Below are 25209 nucleotides of genomic sequence, written 5' to 3' on the forward strand. Positions count from 1 at the left end.
CTTGTTTTAACAACTTTGTCTTCTTGTTAAACCACAAAAATATCACAAAACGTTACGTGAGTGGAATGGATGTTACGCATTTGACAATTTGTCGCTTGTCAACTGGTAGGTATAGTATATGCATTTTTATACCCTGTTTCCACCTAAAACAAGCGATCCCAAATATATCTTTTCTGCAATTCGCATCTTGTTCCCATAAAATGTTGACAAACTTCAATTTTACACATTTATTTCAATAAATTGCATAGATTTAGGGAGGTATATCAGATTCAGTTTCTGCTTTGCCTCTTGATATGTTGCAATTTCGAGAATAATAACCAACGCACTTGCGAGATTCATATTACGTGACGGTTGGTACATACATACATACACATAAGATATAGACAGAGTAGTAGTTAGACACACAAATAATTGTTGTACTTATATTGTACAATTAGACACTAAAAAATAAAATTAAATCATTGACTCAAACGGATGTTTCTGTTGGTGTAAGATATCCACGCCACAATTGCTTCGACGTATCAAATTTTGTGTTCTGCAATAATGAAATGCCATTGTTAATGGGATGTTATCGGTAATCACATAAAGGGTAACCTAGACAGGCGTTTCTATAATTATAATGAATACATACGTACAATTTGAGGGTTACATAGACAGACATCAATCATAATGCAAATGAGGCCAGGCCATGAGTTTTTATTTAAATTTGTATTATGGAAAACAGAGTTCGTGAAAATAGGTAAAGTATGCATGAAAGAAGGAAGATATTTAAGTATTTGCCATCCATGAATGATATTTGCACAAACTCTGATTCCATATCTAATTCTTGAGAGATGGCTGATTGATGCTTGATTCGTTTTGATTGTGTGGTAGACAGGCAGAGTTCGAGTCTGGTGCTGGATGGTATGTATTACACAGAGATAGAGTATAGAACACTATGTGCCACACGCAACACTCACAACTATGCACAAAATACACTGAAAGAAAAACGAACGATGCATACCAAAAGTAATCAAAATGAAATATACAAAATTGGGTTTCGGTTTTCGCTTCTCTTGATAATTGATGTATTTTTCCACTTTAATATTTATTCAATATTTATTTGTATATATCATAATATATTCATGTGTGTGTGTGTGTGTGGGTATCTTAGGTTAAGGCATAAATTATAATACAATGGTTAATAGCTCTCTCTCTCTCTCTCCATCCTGGCTAAATGAGTGGCTTCCTTTTTCTAAAATCCCCTACCCCCGAAATTCACATCAAATCACAGCTTATCAAACTCCCCCTAAACCCTTCCGTAACACAGAATAAATCCAGCCAAAAGAAGAGCACAGAGCACATACATACATACATATAGGAAAAATGGTTCTGCTTCGGAGGAACCGAAGACTCGGGGATCTGTTCGATCAGTTTCTTCTTTGGAATTGACAATCGTCTCTATAAAAAATCGCCTCAAAAGTGTATACTTGGAATGTTTTTTGGGTTTTCTACTATACTTCTATTATATTTATAAATAATACTTGTATAACTTGAACCTGCTCCTGCTGGGTACAGCTAAAAATCTTTACCAAAATGTTTCTGGTGGAAAAACTACTACTACTTGTTGGATGTTGGATAAATTGAGAGTACAGTGAAAGATATTTCCACTCTTTATAGAGATTATGATGCTGGTTTATCTATGATGAACTACTACAATAGATGTGTGTGTTGAGTGTATGTTTTGTGCATTTGTTCGGTATAAATTGGATTCCTTAGTGTTCCTTAGACGATCTTAGACGGGTGTTATGTTGGCTGGATTCTGGCTGGCGAGCATGGATCCTTCGAGCTTGGCTGCCGCCTCCTTGCAGTTGCTCATCTGCTGTGGATTCGTCGGATTGATGGTGACTTCGTTCTCATCCGCCTCGTGCATGGGCGACAGGCGTGGCGAGAGGGCAGAGGCATTTGTTGACGCACTGAAGAGAGGGTAGCATGTGGGGGGAATGTATAGACGAGCATGAATGATATTATAGTCGATAGGCGGGAGATTGGGAAGCAGAAAGATAGATTTATATGTACAAAAGATCGAGCAGAAGCGTTCTAGCAGCTCATGATTGTGTGCGTCTGAATGGCTGAGTGTCTGATTCGCGGCTGCACTCTCTACTGGAACACTTACTGATTGCCATTGATCTGACGAACTTTGACGGTCACCGGTATGATGAGCTGCTCGGAAATGCCATTCCCATCCTTGTTGATCTGCTGCCAGACTGTGGTGCGATTCACCGCCTCCTGGGGTATATTCATGCCCGCTCCATTGCCCGAGACCGGCTTGCTGCCAGAGAGAGGAATGTGTATGGTGGTTGGACCCGCATTATTGGCATTATAGTTGGCTCCTGTGGCAGTACCCGCCCCAGGCGGTTGCTGATGCTGATGGTGATTATCCTTCAATAATAAAATTTCCATTGTTTTGGGTCCAAAAAGAACTCACAGAAACAGAGTAAGAGAGATGCAGATAGGTAGAGTGAAATAGCTTGGGTGTAGGCAGAGAAAGTGTGAAGAGAGAACGGGTGATATACGTATTGTGTCTATGTTCCACGATAGATATTTCCCATAAGCGAACGGACACACTGTCCTTCGCTCATGTGAATGTTCTGTTAATGGAACTGTGGATTTTATACGTTAGCCAATATTCTGCTGGTGAGTGTTGTACAGGTGAGGTGTATCCGTGTTCGATCTACGAGCCAATGGGTGTGTACAATTTTCTTTTATGCCAAATTTTCAGTTTTATTTTTCTGTGTGTGTTTTTTCTTTCTATTTGCCTATTAAAATTTACATCAATTTCGCTACAAATATGTGGGTTGTGGTTTTGTTTTGTTTTTTATCCCTGGCTAGTTTTTGGGGGCGGTTTGCGGTTAGTTACTGGGAACTTTTGATCCGACGATGACTATAAAATAACATAACAGGTTCCATTTAATACATTAAGGTACTTGTTGTACAGTGTAAACGTTTTGCGCACAGCATGACATGACTAACAATGGCTTATGGCTAGAATTTCATTTACATTTATAAATATCTATCCATTATGTGTACGTATAGTAAATATTTATAGAGTAGGAGTAGTATTTAGAGTAAGTTTCGGATAGATAACACATTTGATTGCACTACAAAAAACGACAACATACTACAATTTCTCTTCTTTTTTTGTTTTGTTTGTTTTTGGGGTTAGCATTTACAGTTGCGATCGATTTACGATTGGCAATTGGAAGTACAAATATATATAAAAAAACAAAATGCAAAAATATATATGTAGCTGCATGCCAAGATTTAAAATTAGGAAATGGAAATAAGGGGCAGAGGATAAACATTTACAAAATACTGGTAAAAACATGATCAAATAATAAAACATGTAAAACAGAGTAGATAGAGTATTATGCATATACAAGTAATATAGAGATATAGTTATAGTCGTGGAAATGTTTCATTACCGACAAAATGCAATTCAAAAGAATGATAGCTAAGAATAATTTAGTTTAAAGAAATCGGCACCATCGATGATCGATGTTGAACTGCAAACGCAAATGAAATGGATCTCAGATCTGAACGTGGAGGTGACTGTGCAAGTGCCAGTGCCAGTGCCAGGTGCGAGTTTTACTTTTTGAGCAGACTACTCTGTGCCTCGAACTCCTTTTCATTTGCATTTGAGCTGTTGCACTTGATCAGGCCTAGGCCGACGGCATTGCCAGCGCCGGCACCCTCAAGACCGGCCTTGGTCTCGGGCCGGCCGCGACCACCGCCGAAACAGGGTAAATATTTCTGAACAAAGCCCACCTCAGCGTCCAATTGATGCAGATCATCGGCGGCCGCTCGCTTCGTCATCTCTGGCATAATATCGTCGAGGATCTTCAGCTCGCGACGCGTGAAGACCAGATCGAGGGCCTTGCGTATGCCGATCATCACCACCAGCATGAGGGGGAAGAGTATGGAGGTCTGCGAGAAGGACTTGATCAGCCAGAGTATGATCAGACAGGCCAGCTGTATGATGGTGAACAAATGGACTCGCTTGATGGGAACCTGTCAGGGGAAATAATCATTTATTTAGTAAGGTTTGTGGTGTGCTTGGATGATCTCTCTCTGATAGTTTTACCTGTCGCAGGAACATGTAGTCTGGCTGGTATTTGGCTGGCATGAACATGATCAATATGCGATCGAAGAACTGCAGACCCTTGAGCGAGGCCACGCCCATATAAAGGAACACACCGAAGAGCACAGGCATGGGAATGTTACCGAGCAGCGGTGTCAGGAGCACCGAAACGCCGATCGTCAGGAAGATCATGATGTGTGTCACACGCTGCTCGCGAACACCCAGGAACTGTGGCTTCTCGCCAGGGGCCGAGCACTCCGATTCCAGTTTCAATGAATTCACATGGTTGATGCTCAAAACAGTGGCAGCCACGAACCTGCGAATAGAATGGGGTTGGGATCATTGATTGAATGAATCGAATAAATAGAGAGAGAAATCTCACCATGGCAGACCCATCACACTGCAAATGGCAATAAGAATTGAGAGAATAAACAGATCCAAGTGGTAGCCGCAGCCCTTCTTCAATTTGTTCTCCTTGCGATTGACAATCACAGCGGTGATCTGCTGATCCATGAAGATCAGAATGGTGCCCAGCAGAGCTGGGAACACGGCAATGATCGGCGACCACCAGGGATTCCTCTCGCTAAAAGGTGGAATGAGCCAACCCCTCGAGTCCAGCGTGGGCTTCAGCTCTGCAGGCACCTCCAGCTTCTGGGTGGGCACTCCCAGCGAGTAGTCAAAGAATGTCATGGCAAAGATGGCAATCAGCACGGAAAAGTCACTGATGTACTGGCGCACAGCCGAGGGGAAGAACAGGGCGTTCTTAAAGTCCTTCAGAATGGTGGAGATGATGAAGGTGCCGGTGCACAGAACCACCGACATGAGGAAGACATTCTCGGTGGGTGGAGTGCCACAGTCGCCGCCAATCAGCGTGCCATTGTTCGGCTGAGGGAGTCGCGAGTAGCGAGTTAGAGATTGATCGAGTCAAGACTTGTTTGTACGTTAACTTACCTCACAATAATCCCAATTGTATTTAGCATATTCCACAACACTGGCGTTGCTTCCCGGCGGCGGTATACAGACACAGTCGTATATGCCTTGATTGACGGGGAAATTCTTACCGATGACAACCACATTCTCGATGGCCTTGTAGATGAAGATGAACGCAATCAGGGTGGCAAAGTTCTCCTCGGTGAAGCGGGTTATGTAGCAGACGAGGGCACTGGCATCAATCGCGGTCAGGACGATACAAATGCCGGCGACCCACATGCCGATCCAGAACCGGAATGTCATATAGTCCCAATCCATTTTGGCGCAAAACTCATAGATAATTGACTCAAAGACCAGCACTGGACCGGTGGAACCCAATATTGTCAACGGCTGACCCGAAAAGAAGCCATAGCCCATGCCACAGACGAACCCCGACACCAGACTCTCCATCGCTGCCATATGCTTGCCCGTGGCCTCCGACAAGAGTCCGCCGAACGTGATGATGGGCGAGAGGCAGGCAAAGTACAGGAAAATCCACGATGCCACGCACTGCATGGAGAAGGCATCGCGATAGTCGCTCCAGTACCAGGGTACCTTCCGCTTCACATCGTTGATCAGACCGCCAAAGAGACGACCTGTCCGCGAGAGTCCCGACTCTTCCCTTAGACGCGCCTCCTCCTCCTCCTCGTCGATCTCCTCCTTTGGCAGCTCTGGTGGACGCTTGCGCGGGTCCTGCGAGGGTATGGCCGCCGGCGGCTCAATGCGAATGGTGGGATCCCACTCGCCAGGGGGCAAAACGGTGACCGCATCGAGGAACTCATCAACGCCGGCCAGCAGATGCTCCCGCTTGCGTGCCCGATAGGCAACCTCGTGGAAGATCTCATCCGACATCAGGGTAGCCATGGCACGTCCAATCTCATGGAAATTACTCTGACTGCCAGGCGGACCCAGCAAAATGAAGATGAATCTGCGGGAGGCAAAGAAGAATCGCTGTAGGTACTTCTTTATGACAATTTTAAAGCAATGACGCCCTTACCTTGTGGGCACTGGCACCTCTGTCAGATCACCCATGAGCGCCGCCTGGCTCAGGCGTATGAAACAGGAGAGTGTTCGCTCCAGAAAGTCCACTTCGCCCACCAGAATATTACTGGCCTCCGCACCCGGAGGGATCTTTCTCATAAAGTGTGTGTTGCCCTTGTGCTGCTGCTCGTTGAGCTCCGTGCCGCTGCTCGGACGTGCCATCGACTGGCTGCTGGGACTCTTCACCATATCCTCTGTGATCACCGGGAGATTTTGTGCGGGTCGCAAGTTTTTAGAATTAGATTTTTTCTCTGCATTAGTCGGGGGATTTGACACGGTTTACGGTTCACACGGGTGCAAGAATCGGTTGTGGTTGAGTTCGGTTTGATTTATTTTTTGGTGCAGGGTACGTGCGTTGATAGGTATTACAACAATAATAACAACAGCAACAACAACATGTCGTTCAACACGTTAAGAAACGGGCACAGTACAACAAATAAAACATACGAAAAAAGAAGTGCAAAAAGATATATTTTGGATTAAAGATCAAGAAGTAAATTCGCATTAAAGAGGTGCTGTAAGAAAGTTCAAATTGAGTTCAAAGAATGATCCATACATTATAAGGTGCTAAAAGCATGCATAAGTATAAAGAATATATTTTAGTTATTGGTTAGGTGATAAGCGTGCAGAGTGTATGTAAAATTGATTAATATCTTCTACAGAACCATTTCCTTCTTCTAGTAAACCTTCATGCAAAATATTTGTTGGGACTGCTGCTGTGGGAAGGGTTTTAGATGTACAAAAACTAATACCAAACGAACATTAGATAGTACGAGTATAGGAAGGGATTATTTATGTTGCTGTATTCTTTATAGAACCATTTTCAAAACCATTTCAAACAATTAACAGACACGTAAAATCAAACACGAACGATTAACATCAGTTCTTGAGTTGGTTTTTTTTTGAGGTTTGTGATTTTCTTTTGGGTTCTTTACCGAGCGTTCTGGTGCTGGGCTTTCCGGGTACTGTTAGAAAACGGCCCATGCCGCCGCCAGTGTTGGTAAGGCTCGCATTGCCATTGGTGCCAGGCGGTCCCGGTTCACTCGCCGCCAGAGAAATCGGCGTGGTGGCCCCTAAAGTGTTTCCGGACTGCTCTTCCACTGGAAAATGTTTGGTTTTTGTTGGTTGGTTTTTAGGAGTATTTGCAAAGTAGAAAAATCTCTAGGATATCTAAGTGTCTCGAATGGGAACTTGGATCATCATAAAGTATAATCGATTTGAGTCTTTGGAGCCATTCGGTGTGGTTATTCATATTTTGGTTGAGCAAAATTGTGTAGATAGACAGCACAAAAATGGGTAGTAGTCATCAGAGTAGAATAAGGGCTTAAAGAGCTTTAAATTGGTGGGGGGATATAAGTTTGCTATTGGATTTAAAGTGAAGATCAAAGTTTGAAGTTTCAAGTTTAAAGATAGAAGGAGCATAGTAAAATAGTTGATAGAGTTTCGAGAGACAAGACATTATTATGATCGATAAACGCAGCGTGCTCTTGAGATACGAGTAGTAGGTACAGTAAAAACCATTTGATAGGCTATAGAATCGGCTATTACTTGGCATTGATTGTGATTGTCCTTGCTGGCCCTGGCCTTGTCCCCTGGATTTGTTTGGGTGATGCTGAGGCGATGCCCCAGCATGGAACCAGGTGGTGACACCAATGGAACCCAGATGAGTTGAGGCGTCAGCTTTTTGTTTTGGTTTGGAATTTAAACAGGAGACGAACGTAGCGTGGTTTTGGTTAACGTTGGACAACACTGGTTCTCCTAGTGCTAGTAGTAACCCCCGCACGACTCACTTATGTAACTAAATGAATGATTTACTGTATGAAATGATGCTTGAAATGAGTGCCAAAGTGCTCTCTAAAAGGGTTGGATGCTTCCCAGTATGGTCCTAAGTTTAGCTTTGGTTCTGGGTGTTTAGTGCAAGGCAACTGAAAAATATTATTGGCAAGAGACAGAGACTGAGAGAGAGAGAGCGCGTGTGATTGAGTGTATGAGTGGGTTATTGCTGGATGGTGGGTTGGGGAGTTTTCTTTTCTAGTCATAAGGCTATACCTGTGGGAACAGCGAGATAACAACCACGCTGATCCTTACTCGACACACAGACGGCTGTCGTCACGAGGGGCGTACGGCATCCATCCAGACCAGTCGACGAGCCATGCAGTGAGTGCAGTGGATTGCTAATGCTCTTGCCCAGGTCTGCTTTCGACCCGGTTCGACATAATGATTGTTGTTGGTTTTTTAGTATTAGTTTGGATGAGTGAAAACTTTTAGTAGCGCTCTAGGACACACTTAATAGAATGAACCTCATGGACTCAAGATGATTTCTGAGTTGATTTGTGTGAATGACTTGAATGTAAACACCAAACGAACGAGATGAGCTTAGAGTATTCTAATGATTCCTGCGGAGGGCACCTACTCCTCTATCTATTCCCCTTTATACTCACTTTTCGATGACGAATGATTGCGCATATCGGCCAGAGAGCGAATGATGGGCAGCCGTGACTTTTTGGCATACTCGTGCTGATGCCGATGGCGACGCAGCAGCGCATCCTTGACCTTGTCCTTGACACCGGGCGGCAGGGTGCCGGCACTGACCATCTGGTCGCAAACCAGATCGGCCATTACCTCCAGATTGTGAGCCTCCATGTCGAGCATGACGGTGCCGTTGACCAGCAGGCGTCGCAGCTCGAACAGCGAGTGCAGGGAGAGCGTGGCCACGTGGGGCTTGGACCACCGATTGCCGCCCTCCTCCACATCCTCCTCGAACTTGATCCAGCGCGCCGTCTCCTTCCACTCGATCTCGTCGCCCTCCTTCACTAGCATGCCCATTTCCGAGAACAAAGGATGCGATACATGTGACCCATCATCCACATCCTCGCCGAGTATGAATTGCACACGTTGTGCGGGCGGTGTAACTGTTGAGGGATTTGCAACCAAGCAACGAGACACACAGAAGAAAAGAGTACAAGATTAGCGAGAGACCTTCATTAGCGTAATAAACATTTATGTATGTGTCCGCCCATTGTCCCTCCCCCGCATGTCATTAATTTTATCTTCATCATCCTTGACCTTAGTCTGCCTGCCGCCTGCCGCCTGCGTGTGCCGCAGAAGCAGCAACTAATTGGGGTAATAATTTTTGCCCTGATCCGTAAAGGGAATTGCCACACTGACCCATGTCCATAAGTCCTGTTTAGTATTATGTCCTTTACTCGTATGCGCTGCATGTCAGGATTGCGTGAGGCTTTTGGCAACAGGAATGCTCACATGAAGGTTTACTTGCGACAAGTTTGTGTGAATATTTATAAGGCCAAATGGATTCACATTGTGTGAAATTGTGGGGCCTAAAGTTGCAGTCAAAGGTAGACATTTTTTCACGGCATGAAGGAACATTCGCGAACACTCCCCGAAGGTGGCGATTGTCGTTGTTTCGCTGTGAAATTTTCCACATAATTGTATAAATCTTAAAATCTTCTTGCAATTTCTACGTTGACAACTTTCCATGCCGCTTCACACATTCAATCCCTAAGCCAATCATCTGTCATTTCCATTATCCCAGTGATGAGATGTGCGAGCGTAGAGCTATAATTTGTGCCACCCTCACAGATGTACAATGTAGCTCCTGCCTTTGCTAGGGCTTCCTGTAATTTGCAACAATTCTCAGAGCTTGCTGCAAAACTGATTGGCGGCATTTGTTGCCATTCCATTTCGTTCTTCACATCATTCCTCTCCATCATTCTTCAGCAACCATTTCGTAATTATATTTGCCATTCACACAATGCACACACACGAATACGGACACGGACATGGGCACGTTCACGGACACGCGTTCATGGACACCAGCCCACTCCCACTCCATTCCCCATGGCCACAGGATACCCGAGGCTGTAATAAAGCAAATTCTGGAACTCTACCTGGACGCTCCACTTCCTGTTGCTTCTCGCTGCCGCTGTCCTTGCTGGAGATGCCACCTCCCATGCTGCCGGAGCCACCGCCGGAACCGCCACCTCCGCCTCCCCCTCCTCCGGGGCCGCTGTGATGATGCTTGCGTCGGCGCTGGGAGTGGCGTCTGCCTCCGGGCACATGGACACCCACATAGACGGTGTGTGCGCGATGTCCTGCGTGAGAGTAAGAGGAGACAGGTGGGTTTTCAAAATTGTTATTATTAATTGCAATCGAGTTTCGTAATTCTGTTAGCTTAAAGTGTTTTCTTTTAATTTTTTTTGCGGTTTTCCTTTTTTGTTTGTTTCAATTTCTGTGAAACGTATTTTAAAACTCGCATCGCTCTCAATTAGAATCAAAGCTTAAAGTTCACTGTTGGGTTTAATCTACTGATAAGACCAGACATTTACTACACACATAAATATGTAGTCCGTCTGGCATGTGTTTTTCAATGAGCATTACGTGTGCGAGTCGATTCAGTTGATTCATCGACAGAACCCCAAACTAAGAAAGACTACAAATAAATTTATGTTTATTACCTATTTCCCTTGATTTTTGTCCTCGGCTTTTTACAGCAATTTATTAGCTCATAGACATTGCTCAGTTTACTAATTGTGATATCATCTGGTAGTCTTGCCTTTGTAGTTTTTCATAAATTTAAATTAATTATACACAGCACATCGCACGGCTATAGCTAAATTCTTTTTCAGTTATCTTCGAGTCACGCTAGCCGCGGTCTTACATATAAGGTTTACCCGTACGATACACTAGTGGGCGTTTTATAGAGACAAACCAAACAGATTTCTTGTTTAATGCAGTTTTTTTCAATGCAATTTCTGACAGACTACAGTGGGGATTGACATACATGGAATGTGTTTATATATAAAATTTTATTAAATGAATATTGAATCTACTCAAGAATTTAGAGGAATATTAGAGGACCAATCCCTTGTGCTTCTGAATTCTTTATCTTCCAACAAAGTCTAGACAAACATCTTCCATAATTAGTAAATCAAACACGACAAAAAACATCCCATTTAAACAACCTCCATTGCCCATTAGAATCCAAGCTCCAGTTCCGGTTCTTTCTACCATATTTCTGATTTCCCTTGGAGATCTTTTTAGTCCGTGTCCACTTTACTCTTGACGTGTTGTTCGAAAATGTCAACTTGCAATTAACACGACGCAAATTTCTTGTTCCAAAACACCTTGATTTACGTCCAACGTGTGACTTGTGGCTGGTTTTACTAGTCCGCCATCGATTTTTGGTATAGGCTTTCCATCAATCGTGCAGTCAGGTTTTGGCAAATTAAAAATCCAAAAACTTGTAAGAAACTTACCCTCGAAATCGTTCTCTGTAAATTGTTGCGTAAAGTCCTCGCCTCCGGTACGCGGGTCCTTGGGCGCCTCATCGTCACCACTCGAGGAGTTCATGGTCCAGGGTCTGCAAAGAGGAAAAGCATACAAATATAGTACACATTTTATTAAGGAATAAATTTTTGTGTGGGTGGCTATTGAAAAGGGTCGGCAAAAGTGTCAGAATCTCATAAAAGAAAATACAAATTATTCTTAATTATGCCAAGAGTCTCTTATCAGGCGAAAGTGTCTGTTAATTAGTGGCATTGTTACTGCAGCCTCTAGCAAAGGTCTGGATCCTGAGCTGCATAGGCAAATAGTTGTTTGTCAAGCGGCTAATTGAAATGCGTTTTATAAGTCGCTACTGAGACGAGTGGTGGGACTGGTTCAAATATGCAAAATCGACATAAATTAAATAGTACTTAGAGGTGTTTACATTAGATGATGGGTAGATACCCTATCCAAATGGGTAGAGTAATATTCTTGCTAAGTATTTATCCGATAATATATTTATATCCCTTCAGACTCAAAGTAATTCCCAAAGTTTGTTCCGTCTGTGACCCACCAACACCTTCTTAGGAGTATCATACCCTATTGATGATAGCAGAACAAGTGACAACGAGTGTGGTGTCATTACCATAGTCATTGTCACAGCTTCTGGCACACCACCAACACCCTTCGGAATCACTTGTCACAGCGAGTGGCACCCCCCCTAACGATTCGATGGGTAAACAATTTTTTAGAATCATTTTGCCTGTCGGGCGGTCTGTCGTTGGTTGCATTTCAATTCCCCGCATCGTATCCATTTCACAATTCAAACAGATGAATAATATTTTACGAGCCATTGGCACTCATTTCGCTTTTATTGGAAGTGCATTTTTGTTTTACTCCTGAGGCGGTGGCGTCGGGAAACTCTCAATGGGGAATTGGGACTTGCTGGCTGCTTGATTGTATAATTTTGATAAATACACGTGCTTCAGTTGCTTAATTGCCATATGAATATGGATATTTACGAGTATTTGGCCAGCAGCAGAGTTTACTAATGAATTCATTAGCATTTATTGTTGTTCTCTCTTTTCAGTTGGACTTACTCGTACTTTTTATTTGGTCTTTGCCTTTCGCAATGCAAACTGCACTTTAATTTGTGCGACGTGTTCCAGGTGTCATCTTGCATTAATGATCTAATGGTGGGCGTGTTTACGATGGCGGGGGGGAATCCATTTAAATGATATTTAGCAAGGGATTACATTGTTTCAATGTTAACTAATTCTTTTGGGTTCTCGTGTCAACATTTCAAATCAATTTCAATGTCGATTGAGCAACCGGAATTGAGGTGAAACTTCAGTCAGTTACAGGCACTTTATCTAGGGTCTTAGTGTCTCCAAAATAATATTTTATCTGGTGGCTAAATTTATTTCATTGATGGAAAAGCTTTGTGGGTTTTTGGTGTAGGGTTTTAGGGTGCTTAAGAGCTCTGCTTTGTGTCAAAAAATCACATTTCCCAGTCGTGAATAGACTTCTATTTTCAGCTGATTTTGGTTATTTCAAAGATTAAAAACAAGTGATGGAAAAATTTGCATTGCATAAAGGTTTATTTCTATACAGCCTATCATCTCGTTCTGTCTTATCAGCCAGTCAGATGTTTAATCTGCATTATATAGAAATAAAATAAACCGACAAACAGACAGAGAAAATTCACAGACAGATAGACAGTTCAACACTCCAGACTGTCTGCCATTTGCCGGTAAGAACTGGGTCCATCCAGAGCTTAAAATGTGGTAAGCCACCTGTCGCCACATTACTTTTGATATCTTTATCAGCAATGACTCAGAATAAGCAGCGTAATTTGGCTTTCAATATAAACTTTATGGCTGGCATATATTGTGTCAACACACTGAAACGAATTCCTAGACAATTTGCACTTGGCATTGTTTAATTAAACGCTCGTTGGTTGCTCTTGCTGTTGGTGTTTAGGCAAAGAAAGTCGCTAAAAGCGGTCTGGGCAAAGAAGTACTTGAAGATTATACTTATGGCATATCTGCTGTCTGATACTATCGCAGAAGTACTCGGAAAGTTGTTGTTTCCTATATTATATTTATGATTTCAATTGCTTTACTTTATCAGAGGGTATAAAGGTTTATTCTATGGCTTCGTGTCTTGGGTTTCTTGCTAGAAATGGGATGACGGATGAAGGATTTATGGGAAAACTGAGGTCGTCAGGATATGAAAGAACTTTTTCAGATAATTTAACCACACAGTGGAAATTTCTTGTATCTATTAAAGATATCAATACCATATCCCTTCTGAATCACGTACAAAAATAAATGTTGGGGTAGTGTAGGGTACTAAAAGCTGCGCCAAAGCCACCTCTTCTTCGTCTGATTCACTTGCTCTTGTGAAAAGGGAAGATAATCACACAATAAAAACAGTTTCACAGCTGAATTGAAGCTTTAGAGATAAGAAGGGATGGAGATCTTGGTTTCAACAAAAACTTTGGACTTTCTTGTGTCCGTCTTGTGTATATTTCCATGAATCACTCTGCACAAGGGATTACTGCGATTACTTACATTTCGATGTATTCATTGTTCTTGGCCATTACTTGTCGGCAGTTGAGGTCTTATCGGCAAGCCTTCTTTCTGGAGCACAAACACTCAGGTGCCAACGATCGGAACCAACGGGAAATGTGCGCGAAACGGACTCACTACGATATGTTCTTCGAATATTTCTATATTATTTCACACACCACACGTCGCGATTATCAATAGAGCGTGGGGGCCAAAGCGAATTCGGCGATAGCCGGAATATTGGGGAGCAATAAATGTAGTACAATAAACGACAACCAATTTGTTGTGCTGTTCCGTTTTGTGTGTGCGTTGATTTTAATCTTGTTGTAAAGTTTCTATTGATTTGGATTATATTTCGGTTGCGAAGCCCCCGACCCGACTACGAGCCCAGGCGAATGCAGACTAACTAACTTTGGCGATCTTTAAACTGAAGCAACTGCGCTCGCTTAACTTAACCCGCTGCCGTGATCGCAGTCGCTGCTTTGCGCTGCTGCGCTAACCGCTGCCAAGGTATATTTATGAAAGGTGGGTACGTGCAGCTCTTTGCATATTTTGTTTGCTAACTGGTGAGAGCGGCCTCACCTTACCTTCATACTACCTGAAGCGCCGCTCTCTAACGCCAACAGCGAAGTTGACAGCAGACGGGGGCCGATTCGGCACGAGCGCCAACACATGCACGAGTGATAGCAGTGGGGTGTGTGCGAACGGGTGCGAGATAGTGTAAGCCGGGCGCCGAAGTGCGAGCTCCGCTGGACAAGAGCGATCGAAAGAGCGATATGCGTAATACAGAGTTCCTTATGAAATGTGTTTTTAAATGCCAATTTCGCATCTAAACTCATCTTTATCACTAGTTTGTTTTTGATTCCAAGTGGATTTATTATGCTACCTATCGGTCTTTCCCATCAAGGGCCCGTGCTGTGAAAGTGCATTTTACTGGTTTATTGGGGAGATTAGTTGTTGTTTTATGCCCACACTGATAGCAGCAGTCGATTGACAAAACTGTTGACAACTGGGCCCCCCCGCCACACACAGTCGTATATTAATTATGCCATCATGTTTTCGGCATGTACTTTACTATTATTATTCGTTGGATCAATGTATGATAAATTCTGTCTGCTTTCGAGAGCTTTTCGCAGTGGTTTGTCTATTCTTTTGTTTTGTTGACTAATGAATATCCATAAACATTTTATTATCTACAAATGCGTATATCTATATGTATTTCTTTTTCGTATACGCGAGTGGGAATTATTCTCTGTGACTCGTATCATTTTGTTTATTTTCTGCTTTGTTTTGTTTGTTTCTCGATGACGAAAATAATCAAATCTCTCAAAATGTTGGAGCCCTTGAATTGTAAATTGAATGTAGGGCAGTGGGTGCCGTATAAAAACCACTCATACAAATTGTATTTGTACCTAATATTTCCCTTTAAAATAGCAGTCAAACCACTTTAACTGATTTACTATAGATTATTTTATACATTTCTTAGATTATTGTTATTACTGCTAAAAATGGATCTTGGAACTTAGCTTTGATTTGTTTATTATTACCCACAATCTTTGGGTTTTGTGCGAATAATTCTTCATAATTTATAATACAATTGAAAAACTTTCGCTTGCTGATAAAAACGAAACTGGTTATTTATTTCTTTATTCTACTTTATAGTTTTTTTTATGAATCAAACTGCTATATTTAATTGTATAATCAAGTATGCAGTGTGTATGTTTGCACTTCAACAATAAATAAAAAAATAGATTTATTAAAACGTTCTTTAATGGTTCAATTCAATTAAAATGTCATAAAGGCATTTTTTTTTCATTTAAAAAACATTTCGTTTGAGTGCTTTTGTACAACATTTTTGTATTTTTTCCAGTTAATTCGGTTGAGCTTTTTTTCTACAGATTTTCCTTAATTTGTTTTTCCCTTTTTTCATCAAAACCTACGCCAACGCCATTGGGTCGCATTTTTAATCGCGTTGGTCGCCAAATGTTTGCTTGAAGGGCCCGCCGCTCCGCTAAGCATTGTAATTAATTATTCAAATTTATTCAATGACCAAAAAGAGTTGCTCTGCATTGGTCAACAGCTGTTCCAACAAACTGAAATCAAAACAAAACTGGAAAACAATATAGAAATAATAATAATAATGATATGAAAAGTTTTGCGTGCTTGGAAACTAGAAATTATTTTAATTCAATTTGTGGATGCTAATGTTTTTGTTGTTGTGTTTGAATCTGGTGGTGGATGTGGCAACAACGACAACTGGGACTGCAAGGCGAACGGAACCGGCTAGAACCGGTAAGAGCCAAACGGTTCGAGTTTTAAGCCAAGAAAATTATCCGGAGCAACCAGAGGGACACAGAGAGAGAGGCGTCGACAGATTAGCAGAGAGAGAGAGAGAGATTTATTTTTAATTGAAGGGGGATTTTTTGTTTAGTTGGTAACAGATTCAGACTCTTCAAAATACGTCCGAAGCTGTTGAATTAATTGTTTGTTTGTCCCTATATTATGAATTCTGGGGAAACGAGCTGCGTCGAATGAGATTTCATTGTTAATAAATCTATTTTCGTGGTCCCTAAATAATTAACAACAATTAGCGCATTGACAAAATTTTGAATGAATCCAGAACTGAGGTTAATGGAGTTGACGTGGGACAAGGCCAGGCCAATAAAGATCTTGCAACGATCTTCCTCATAGACGTCAACCAAAAGTCTTAACTAATCTCTAGCTTTTGGTTGCACTTGAAAGACCGAATTAATCATTGTCAGCAGTCACGTCATGGAAATTGTGTCACAAATAAGATTTGGTCTTATTTTGTCAGGGTCTGGAGCTTATCTAGAGCCCACTCGAAACACCCTGACAACTAAATTGTTTAATAAACGTAACTCTTGTCGATAAACCTCGATCCTTATCAACGATCGCAGCCAGTCAGCGCGTCACTTTAACCACTCGAGTGGCCACTCGATAAGCTTTAGCTTCGCTCTTTAATTGGCAAACCTTATCAGACTTAGACTTGCAGTCTAGATTCTTTGCTACACATACATACGAGTATAATATATGGCTGGTATATATCTGGCCCATGACAGGTGGTTGTGGCTGGGGATTATTTACTTGATCGGTTTATGGCCTGGCGAATTTTCTTTGACACCTTTCCGCTCAGATTTTTATGAGCACTCTAATGCGATTTTAAATATGTATTAATCATGATATGATGATAGTTATGTATAGGTTGTACTAAGTTATAGTTGGTCTATTGACTCTAGTTGGTTCCTGCATGTGTCGCTGGTGTGTTTATGATGGTCTAAGTATATTTTGATAAGCTTTTACCTATGCACCGTTGACAGAATATTCTTCATGTTCATGATGAGTGCGGCTTTGTGGCTTATGATTATTTTAGGATCTAGGGAAAAGCTTTAAAATGGTGAGAACATATACAAAAAAGGACCCAATGAATAGTTATCCACTTCATCATTTGAAACTTTATTTACTTAAAGTTACATAATCATTGAGATACTTCCACATGAAATGCCATCTAAAATTCCTTTCACTTTAGTCCACGACTTAGCCCCTAATCATTCTTTAAGCTCTTCATCCTACTTTCCCTTTTCTTTATGACTTTTCCTAACAATTTTTTGCACATAGCTGACCTTCCATGAGCTCATCTTAGACCTTACCAAAATGCCTCAACAACAAATCAAGGTCATTGGGAGAAGTTGTATATGAATTCCTCCGGGCAGATAGACAGTCGTACAGCCGTACAGTCCTGCTGGATCCCCACACGGCCCCATATCACAGCTACCACTGTCACTTCTGTGCTGTCAGTGCCATTCCCATTAGGTTCCTTTCCTCCTCCGAATTGTGCTCCGCTCCCTGACAGGCGGCAGTCGTGTGAAAATGTTTGCTTGCTGCTGGGGCTGATGTCATTCTGGCCATCCGATTCCATTTTTATTGTCTCTCAGGGCCAGTCTCTTTCAGTGTGGAAAAAGTTGGTTGCAGCAGTGTGTCAATGGATGAATATTTGTGAAACAAATTTACAGAATATACAAACAGAATTGTACTTAGTATATCTAAGGAGAGGTTACAGTGGAGCTTGAGGCAGGCTCGTGGGGTGGCAGTGCAGGTGTGAAATGTTACCTCGGGCGCGATATGGCGCGTGCCGCTCGAGACATCCGCTGCACGCGGAAGTGACACATAAATATAACAAAGAGGGGTAGGGGGTTGCTAGCGGGGGAAATGGGATCAATGTCCCCCAATGAAGCGAGAATGAGGCAAGCAAAACAGAGAAGCCTGGGTAAAAGAGCGGCAAAAGAGCAGGAGCTTAAGAGAGTTGGGTTTTCCCTGCTCAGTGTCTGTTTTTCTCTCGTTTTGTAACCCTCTCAATTTGCCTCTCTTTCTGTTGCTTGTTGTATGTATATTGTTTGCATATCGAACGTTTCCCCCCCACCAACACCACCCACACATCGCTTATCACAACAAACACCCGAACAGACAAAGAAGAGATAAACACAAAGACAGGCCCGTGGAGGAACTATAGCACGCATCATACAAGTATCTCCCACATGCACTTGACATGTTGTTGACCCAGTCAGACAAGACAGAAACAATTTCCAGCCACAACCTCAGCAAACAAAATAGAGAGTAAGCAAACCACAACTCAAGATGAATAGATATAATACCAAAGATACCCCAAAGTTCCTCAGCCTTTGCCATGAGTCATCATAGATAATATCCCAGACCAGACCAGACATAATCAGAATTTGTTGACTATATATTTTAGAGACAGTAGATGGACCCTCCTCCTCCACTCTGTGTTATTGTGTGGACCTTCGCCAATGTGCGTGTGGAACTGAATTGAAATTTGAATTGAAGTTGGAAATTGGATGTAGAATTCCCGTTCCCCATTGTCACTTAATTGGGGACAGCAATACTTGATTCGCCAACAGATTACCATCTTTATACAACTTGATTATGGTTTGTATTGTGATTTCATTTGGCATCTCCATTAGTTTGGCTTCACTTTGCATTGTGCGAGGTCTTTTGAGTCGTACGAGGAAGTGTTTTTGAGTTGAGAAAGGTACATATTTATAAATATTGAAAAACTAAAAACGGCATGGAGATTTGCTATACAAAACTTCGAACAGTGAAAACAGTAGCACATTGATATTGAAACAGGAAGAAAGTTTAGGCAATATTTTGCGATTCCGCTTAAAAGCTCCATAGACCTTATTAAGCAGTGTAAAGTATAAACTCCTTTCTCCTTTATTCTTACTCAGAAGACAAAGAAGCAATTGTTTGATATTAAAAACCAATCATCCCCCAGCAAACAAAGAGCCATCCATCCCCCAATGTTTTCTCTACACCCACACTTTGGTTCCCGCCCTCATGGTATTTGAATATCAATTCAATTTCCTTGCTATAAAATATAATTGAAATACAGGAAGCTGTCCACTTTACCTGGTGCTATCTGTGGCTATGACTCTGGGCAATCGGCCATGTCCGTGGATGTGTTTCAGATGCGCCTGCTGCGGCATCCTTCTGGATGGATCCTAGTTTTCTCCACCAAGAAGCGGGCCAGTGCAAATGGTATTGGTTGCCCAAAAACGACTCTTATTTCTTTGTTTCTGTTTTGGGGTGTTGGTTGTGGGTGGCTTAACAAAGACAAATGTTGACGGCGGGGCGGGTTAATGACACCAGAGGCAAGGCAGGAGAGCCTTTTGAGGGCGGTTTGAAGCAGGTTTACAGGCGACTGCCATTTGTCCCGAAATTAATCACAATTAACTTTTCGGCTTTGTACAATTTCTGTAGATATGTGTTTTAAGGGATATATATTTTCCGAGTATCCCGTATTTTCTCTGAACCGCTGCCCGGTACTTTACATCCTCTACGGTTTGAGTCGCGCCGCAGACTAATCCGGCCGGCAAGCCCCACCAAAGTTTGGAGCTCTGTTTCTCTCTCTTTCGGCTGTGGTTCTGTGTGGAACTGCATCTCGAGTGCACTCTCTGGCTCTCTCTTAACTACTGCACTCATGCTGCTAAGTGAAGAGCAAGTTCTCTTCTATTTTGGTCTCTCTTTGGAATTCTCGGGTGCTTAACACGATTGGAATTTGCGGCATTTCATGTTATCATTCTATTATGAGCACGTTGCATGTTTGATGAGGGCCGAAGGGGGCAGGAGGAGGGACTCTATGCTGAAACTGTAGCTCAGCGGCAGTAATAAAGGGGAGGGGCTTTCGGCCATGTCAATTTAATTCTGGGTGGAAATTCGCTTTCGTCGCACAGAACCAACTTAATATGTGAGGATGTGAGCAGCAGTAGCAGCAGCAGCTCTCCATGCAAATTTTATTTTAGGTTTTTTTGCTAGAGTGCAAATTCAATTAAATCTTAACGGTTCCTGTCCTTCCAGAGATGGCAGTTCTGATATTGAATTCAATTACCCTAATGCGAAAACCTTGATTTGGTTCTAGTTGCAGATGGTTAAACTGCTTCAAAAAAAAATGTGCCAGATAAGTGCAAACAGATGGCCATTGAATGGGGTTTGGTAACAGTCCGAGTTTTAAGCTTTGACAAAAAATAATCTAGGATGCATTTGAGCTAAAATAAACCTTTAAATGTTGGATATCCAACTTAGCACGTGGGCAAGAATATCATCTAAGACCTCTAAGACATCTAAGACTAAATGTAGGATTTCAGAGTTGTTTTTTTTTGGACAATAGATTTATGAGGCTTATACTCGTAAGAGAAATTTAAAAATACAAACACAAATCACAGTATGTGTTCGCTTCCGCTTGAGTGAAATTAAATTAAATACAAGTTTGATTCGATTTTCCCTTGGATGGGGAAAGGTTAAAAAGCTTTTAAAGTTATCTCCAAAGAAAAAAAGGAATATTTAAGTTCTGAGTTAATATTGCAATCCTTGATCCCATTTCTATAAACATTTAAGTCTTTCATTGCCCCTCCTAATTCCCTTGACTTTTCACCATTTAAAATTGGGCCTCAATTCGGTGGAAATTCGCGCAAAACGGATATGGGTGGAAAACTGTTACAGTTTTCTAACTACCCACGTGCACACAGCTTACGAGTATGTGAGGAAAATGACATGAAAGAGGAAATGTGTAGCGAAGGGAAAATGTGTGTCGCTGGGTAGTGGGTGGTGGCGAAAGAGGCCGGACGGACCCGTGCCTCTGTCAAGTGTAAATGAAATTTCCAATTTTGCTGCAAATGAAAGCAAAATGTTGTTGTTGTTGGCATGTATTGATTTTTTTCTTGTCATCCCTCATACGCCAGTACGTCTCCCCTTGCCACTGTCCCCACGACAACGATGCGGTTAAATAGTGTCATATGAGAGGGTCTGAGATGGTCTAGAGAGGGACTCGTGTTGGCTTGTGTATTTTGCATTTTGTGGGTAAGGTCGCGCTGAAAGTGTCGCTAAATGGGATGACAACAGAGCGCTGTAGTATCTAGTTACTTGATGGCTTTGTCATATATGTGGATACACACGGGGACACACATGCAGTGACACGCAACTCTCAAGAAGCTCTCAGGCGTCACTAGGACATTAAGACGTGCACTGTCTATATATAGTCAAGGATTTATGCCTGAGACACGAATCCAATTGCTTGGAAAGGTAGAAGAAAATCAAGCATGTCTCTCTCTCCCCTATTAAGTTTGAAGCATGGAATTTCTCTGCTCAGATTTCAAACGATGCTTCAACCAGTTGTTCCTTGGCAATATTCTGATTTCCATACGAAATTTCTATTGAATGAAAGCGAATTTGGGGGAAAACAAATGCAAAAATAATGTGAATCGCCAGCTGAAATTACCTGTGTCTGTGGTGCGACAACTCAATGGAAACTCATTTACATATTCATATCAGGATGGTAAATAAATGTACGCATACAAACATATGTACATAAATATGTAGACAAATATCTGGAATAAAAATTGCTATCGAATGATTGATGGCTGAATACGGAGGCACACTAAAACCTTCAATGGGGAAATGTTGTACCTGTCACAAGTGAATGCCACATTTCATTGATATCGATTACATCACAAATTATGATTACACTTTTAAAGAATTTATTTGCACACGCAAAGAATCAGCTGTTGTTATGCACAAAATCATATTTATTTCACTGATTTTAATACTCTTTTGTAGCGTCACTTTGGTTCATTTTAATTTTCCAATAAGTAAAAGTTTTTCAATTACATTTACTTAATTTGCCAACTTGTCCCTAAATGTTCTTTCCACCTAGTTAGTGGCACGTCAAAGCCCAAAGTTGTAACAGGGTTAAGTCTTGATTTTCACTACGAAATTTCCTACACAGTTTTCCCGCAAACTTTCCTAACGAGGTGTTGTTACACAGAAATTCATTAAAACTTGGAAGTGGTACAACAATCGTTAAAAGTGCCCCAAGTTCTTTGATACACATCTTTGATAGATACGAAGTGGACAATGGCTCGGTTTTTCTTTTACCCCGTTCCCAATCATGCTCAAATTTCATAGCAGGCATTTCCATTAGCCAACAGCAGGATATATGTACTTAAAAGGACACACGCTGTCACTTGACATACTCGTACCTGGGCCGGGAGTTTAATTACCCTCAGCCCCACTTTGCTTTAGGATTCGGTATTCATTACCATCTAGGCTAATTATAAGACGACCTCCTTAGACCTTCAACTAGGAATCCGTCGGCTTAGGGTTGCTTACATCTGGAATGAATTGGATTAGATGGCAGCCTCTTGGTGCCATTCAATCGATTCCTGCCTTCGCGATTGGCTTTAAGTTGGTTGGGGGCGTTTGATATAGGTTCCGCTGTGAAAACATCCATCGATTATGTAACGGCATTTGGTGCTGACTTTTATTTTACGGTTTTGTGCGCCTTCCCCAATCCCGACCTTCTCGCAGTGACACATTTTGTTTGTAATCGCTTAGAACATGTACTGTGTGTTGTGTTTTGTTCGCTTTTGTTTTCGTATACACCCCACCACACACACATGTCTATTATGTAAAATAGTTGTGTGAATAGTCAGCAGATGAGGAAGAGGAATTCCGTAGAGAGGCCTGCTAATGGTCATTAGCTTCTGCCATTCCCCGATGCCAGCGATTTAACTTTGCCTGTGAGTTGTTTGCTTAGTTGGCCAAGCCAAAAAGTGCTTAAACGGAAACCCATACGATTATGATATCGGAGGTGTTTCTGTTTGGACAAGCTGAAGTGAGTCGAATGGCTACCGATTGGCTTGAATAAACATTCAGCTAGCCATAAGAGTGGTGGCAAATATTCCAAATACTTTGATTTTTTATGTGGGAAAAAAAAACATGTTGGTGATTCCTTTAGCTCAAGGAGAACCAATGTAGGGCAATAAATTATTCAAGAACTTATTAAGTGGGTTCTTTTTGTTCTACTTTAATAACTAGTACCAAGAAAGTAGCCACCCCTATATTTAAGGGAACCTTTTGACCCTTTTTTCATAATTTTTGTTTAATAAATATGTTCCACTTACAACCCCTACCATTAGGATTAAGGCAGGAGATATTTGGTACGACCCTAACCCACATGACAGCAGCAAATTGGCAACTGCGAGGCTGGGCCACTTTAGCAGGCAACTGGCCTGCTTTAAGTATTCTGGCCCCAAGCCAAAGATGGTTAGGTCAGGCATATCCTAACAATAGTTAAAGGATGTGAACCAAATACCCTGTTTTGATCAGAATTCGAATCATGACAGCAATAGAGTGGAAACTTAGTGGAGGATTCAGTTACTTACCGCTTTGAAGCGCAATGAAGGTGGATGCAAGAATGAAGCCCTCGATGGAGAGTGGCTTGGCAGGCAGTCGGCGGGGAACTGGTCCTGCCTACTGACCCAGTTACTGGCGCTGGGTACTGGTTACTGGGGGGCTGTACTGCCTCTTAAATGCTCGTTAACGTTTCGCTTTCGGTTATCTTGAGGTTGGTCTTTGCCTAGACTATAGACCGTAGATGCCCCTTAGTCGGTGGTTCTGGGGGTTACTTTGGCAGTATTTTGTTACCGAATCGCATGGATTACGCGCTATGATTACGCGGCAACAATAGAGCGTGGTGTCGTTGGGATACAATATTTATTTTTAAATTCTTTATCGATTTGTATCGCTGTGGCGGGTGAGGGGTCCGTTGTTGTTGAGGCTGTGTTCACACCTTTTTCTTTGCTCAATCAGTTAACTCCATTTACCTGAGCCCCCGTCGACTCATTAGCATCGGCCGACAAGCACATTTTTGATTAACTATGGGGCTATATCGTATAAACACCGACTTTATCTAAATATAAACCTTTTGCAGAGTTGCGAACTCTTTCGTTTTGGGGATACTTTGGGGCTAGTTAAATGCACTTTTGGGCTGAGACACAAAACTTAATTCTCACTTATTTCCCCGTTGAGAGAGATTGTTTAAAAATTGATTTGGTTAATTGGCTTGGGTTTCGTATTTGAGGTTTTTCCCTTTTCGCATCGGTAGCAGATTTTCCCTTTTTGCAGTTTTCCCTCGACTCTCCGCCACCGCGCAGCGCAGCGCACGATAACAACAGAATAGGAAAACACGTCCGTACACGAGAAAGGAGAACCTACAATTCAGTACACGGTCGTACAGCTATCGCCAGCGGGGCGAATGCGTCCCAACCAGGGTATAGCCTAATGGGGTAGGAAAAAGTCGGTCACAGGCCTCTTTTCGTATTAGAGATTAGCGTGAAGAGCACGCGAGAGAGTAACTTAGCTGAAGTGTACACACCTTACAAGATTCTCTGCCTTGGGCTTGCCCGCACCCCCGCATCAAGCACATACAGGCACGCTTTCGCTCTCTTTCGGTAGGGCATGCCGTGCCTTTGGCTCTCTGTTTTTACCGTATATTTTGGCGCTTTTGCACTCTGCCTCTTCCTCGCTCATTCTCTTGGCGCCGCCGCCCAGCGCTGTCCTGTCTGTGACATTTACAATGTCAGAAGCCTCAAATCAAAGAGAAAGAGAACAAGAGAGAGAGTGAGATTTGAGTGATGTGAGAGAGTGGGTTGGCTTTGGGGCAAACTAATTTGTTTTCGGCTTTATTTGTTGGGCATCACGCTCCCACTCCGGTGGGAAACACCTTTGGGTTACTACGCGCTCTTTAGATTTTTAAGTGAGGGAACACATGCATTTATTTTTCTTCTTTTTTTTTTTTGGTAGAGACATTCCGCAATCATATGTTTTGGGGTTCACCTACAGGGAATT

General features: G+C 42.2%; 1 protein-coding gene across 18 annotated transcripts; it reads right to left on the reverse strand.

Moving 5' to 3' along the window:
- Positions 1-217: 217 nt before the first annotated feature.
- On the reverse strand, positions 218-24558 carry LOC117901690 (sodium bicarbonate cotransporter 3). 18 transcript variants are annotated; one of them, XM_034812539.1, is made up of 12 exons: positions 19435-19537; positions 11407-11510; positions 10039-10242; positions 8572-9042; positions 7066-7230; positions 6087-6324; positions 5072-6017; positions 4503-5005; positions 4124-4436; positions 3808-4050; positions 2156-2421; positions 218-535 (listed from the first exon to the last, which is right to left on the reverse strand). In XM_034812539.1, exons 1-12 carry the CDS (start codon positions 19509-19511, stop codon positions 454-456), a joined length of 3612 nt encoding a protein of 1203 aa, XP_034668430.1. In that variant the 5' UTR covers positions 19512-19537; the 3' UTR covers positions 218-453. The 18 variants fall into 18 exon arrangements, with proteins under 18 accessions (XP_034668430.1, XP_034668434.1, XP_034668438.1 ...); XM_034812538.1 differs by lacking the exons at positions 218-535; positions 19435-19537 and adding exons at positions 1418-1955; positions 23745-24558; XM_034812535.1 differs by lacking the exons at positions 218-535; positions 7066-7230 and adding exons at positions 1418-1955; positions 8180-8323 and having other exon boundaries at positions 19435-19539.
- Between the last annotated feature and the right edge of the window lie 651 nt (positions 24559-25209).

The sequence above is a fragment of the Drosophila subobscura genome, chromosome U (assembly GCF_008121235.1).
Source record: "Drosophila subobscura isolate 14011-0131.10 chromosome U, UCBerk_Dsub_1.0, whole genome shotgun sequence".
Taxonomy (NCBI): domain Eukaryota; kingdom Metazoa; phylum Arthropoda; class Insecta; order Diptera; family Drosophilidae; genus Drosophila; species Drosophila subobscura.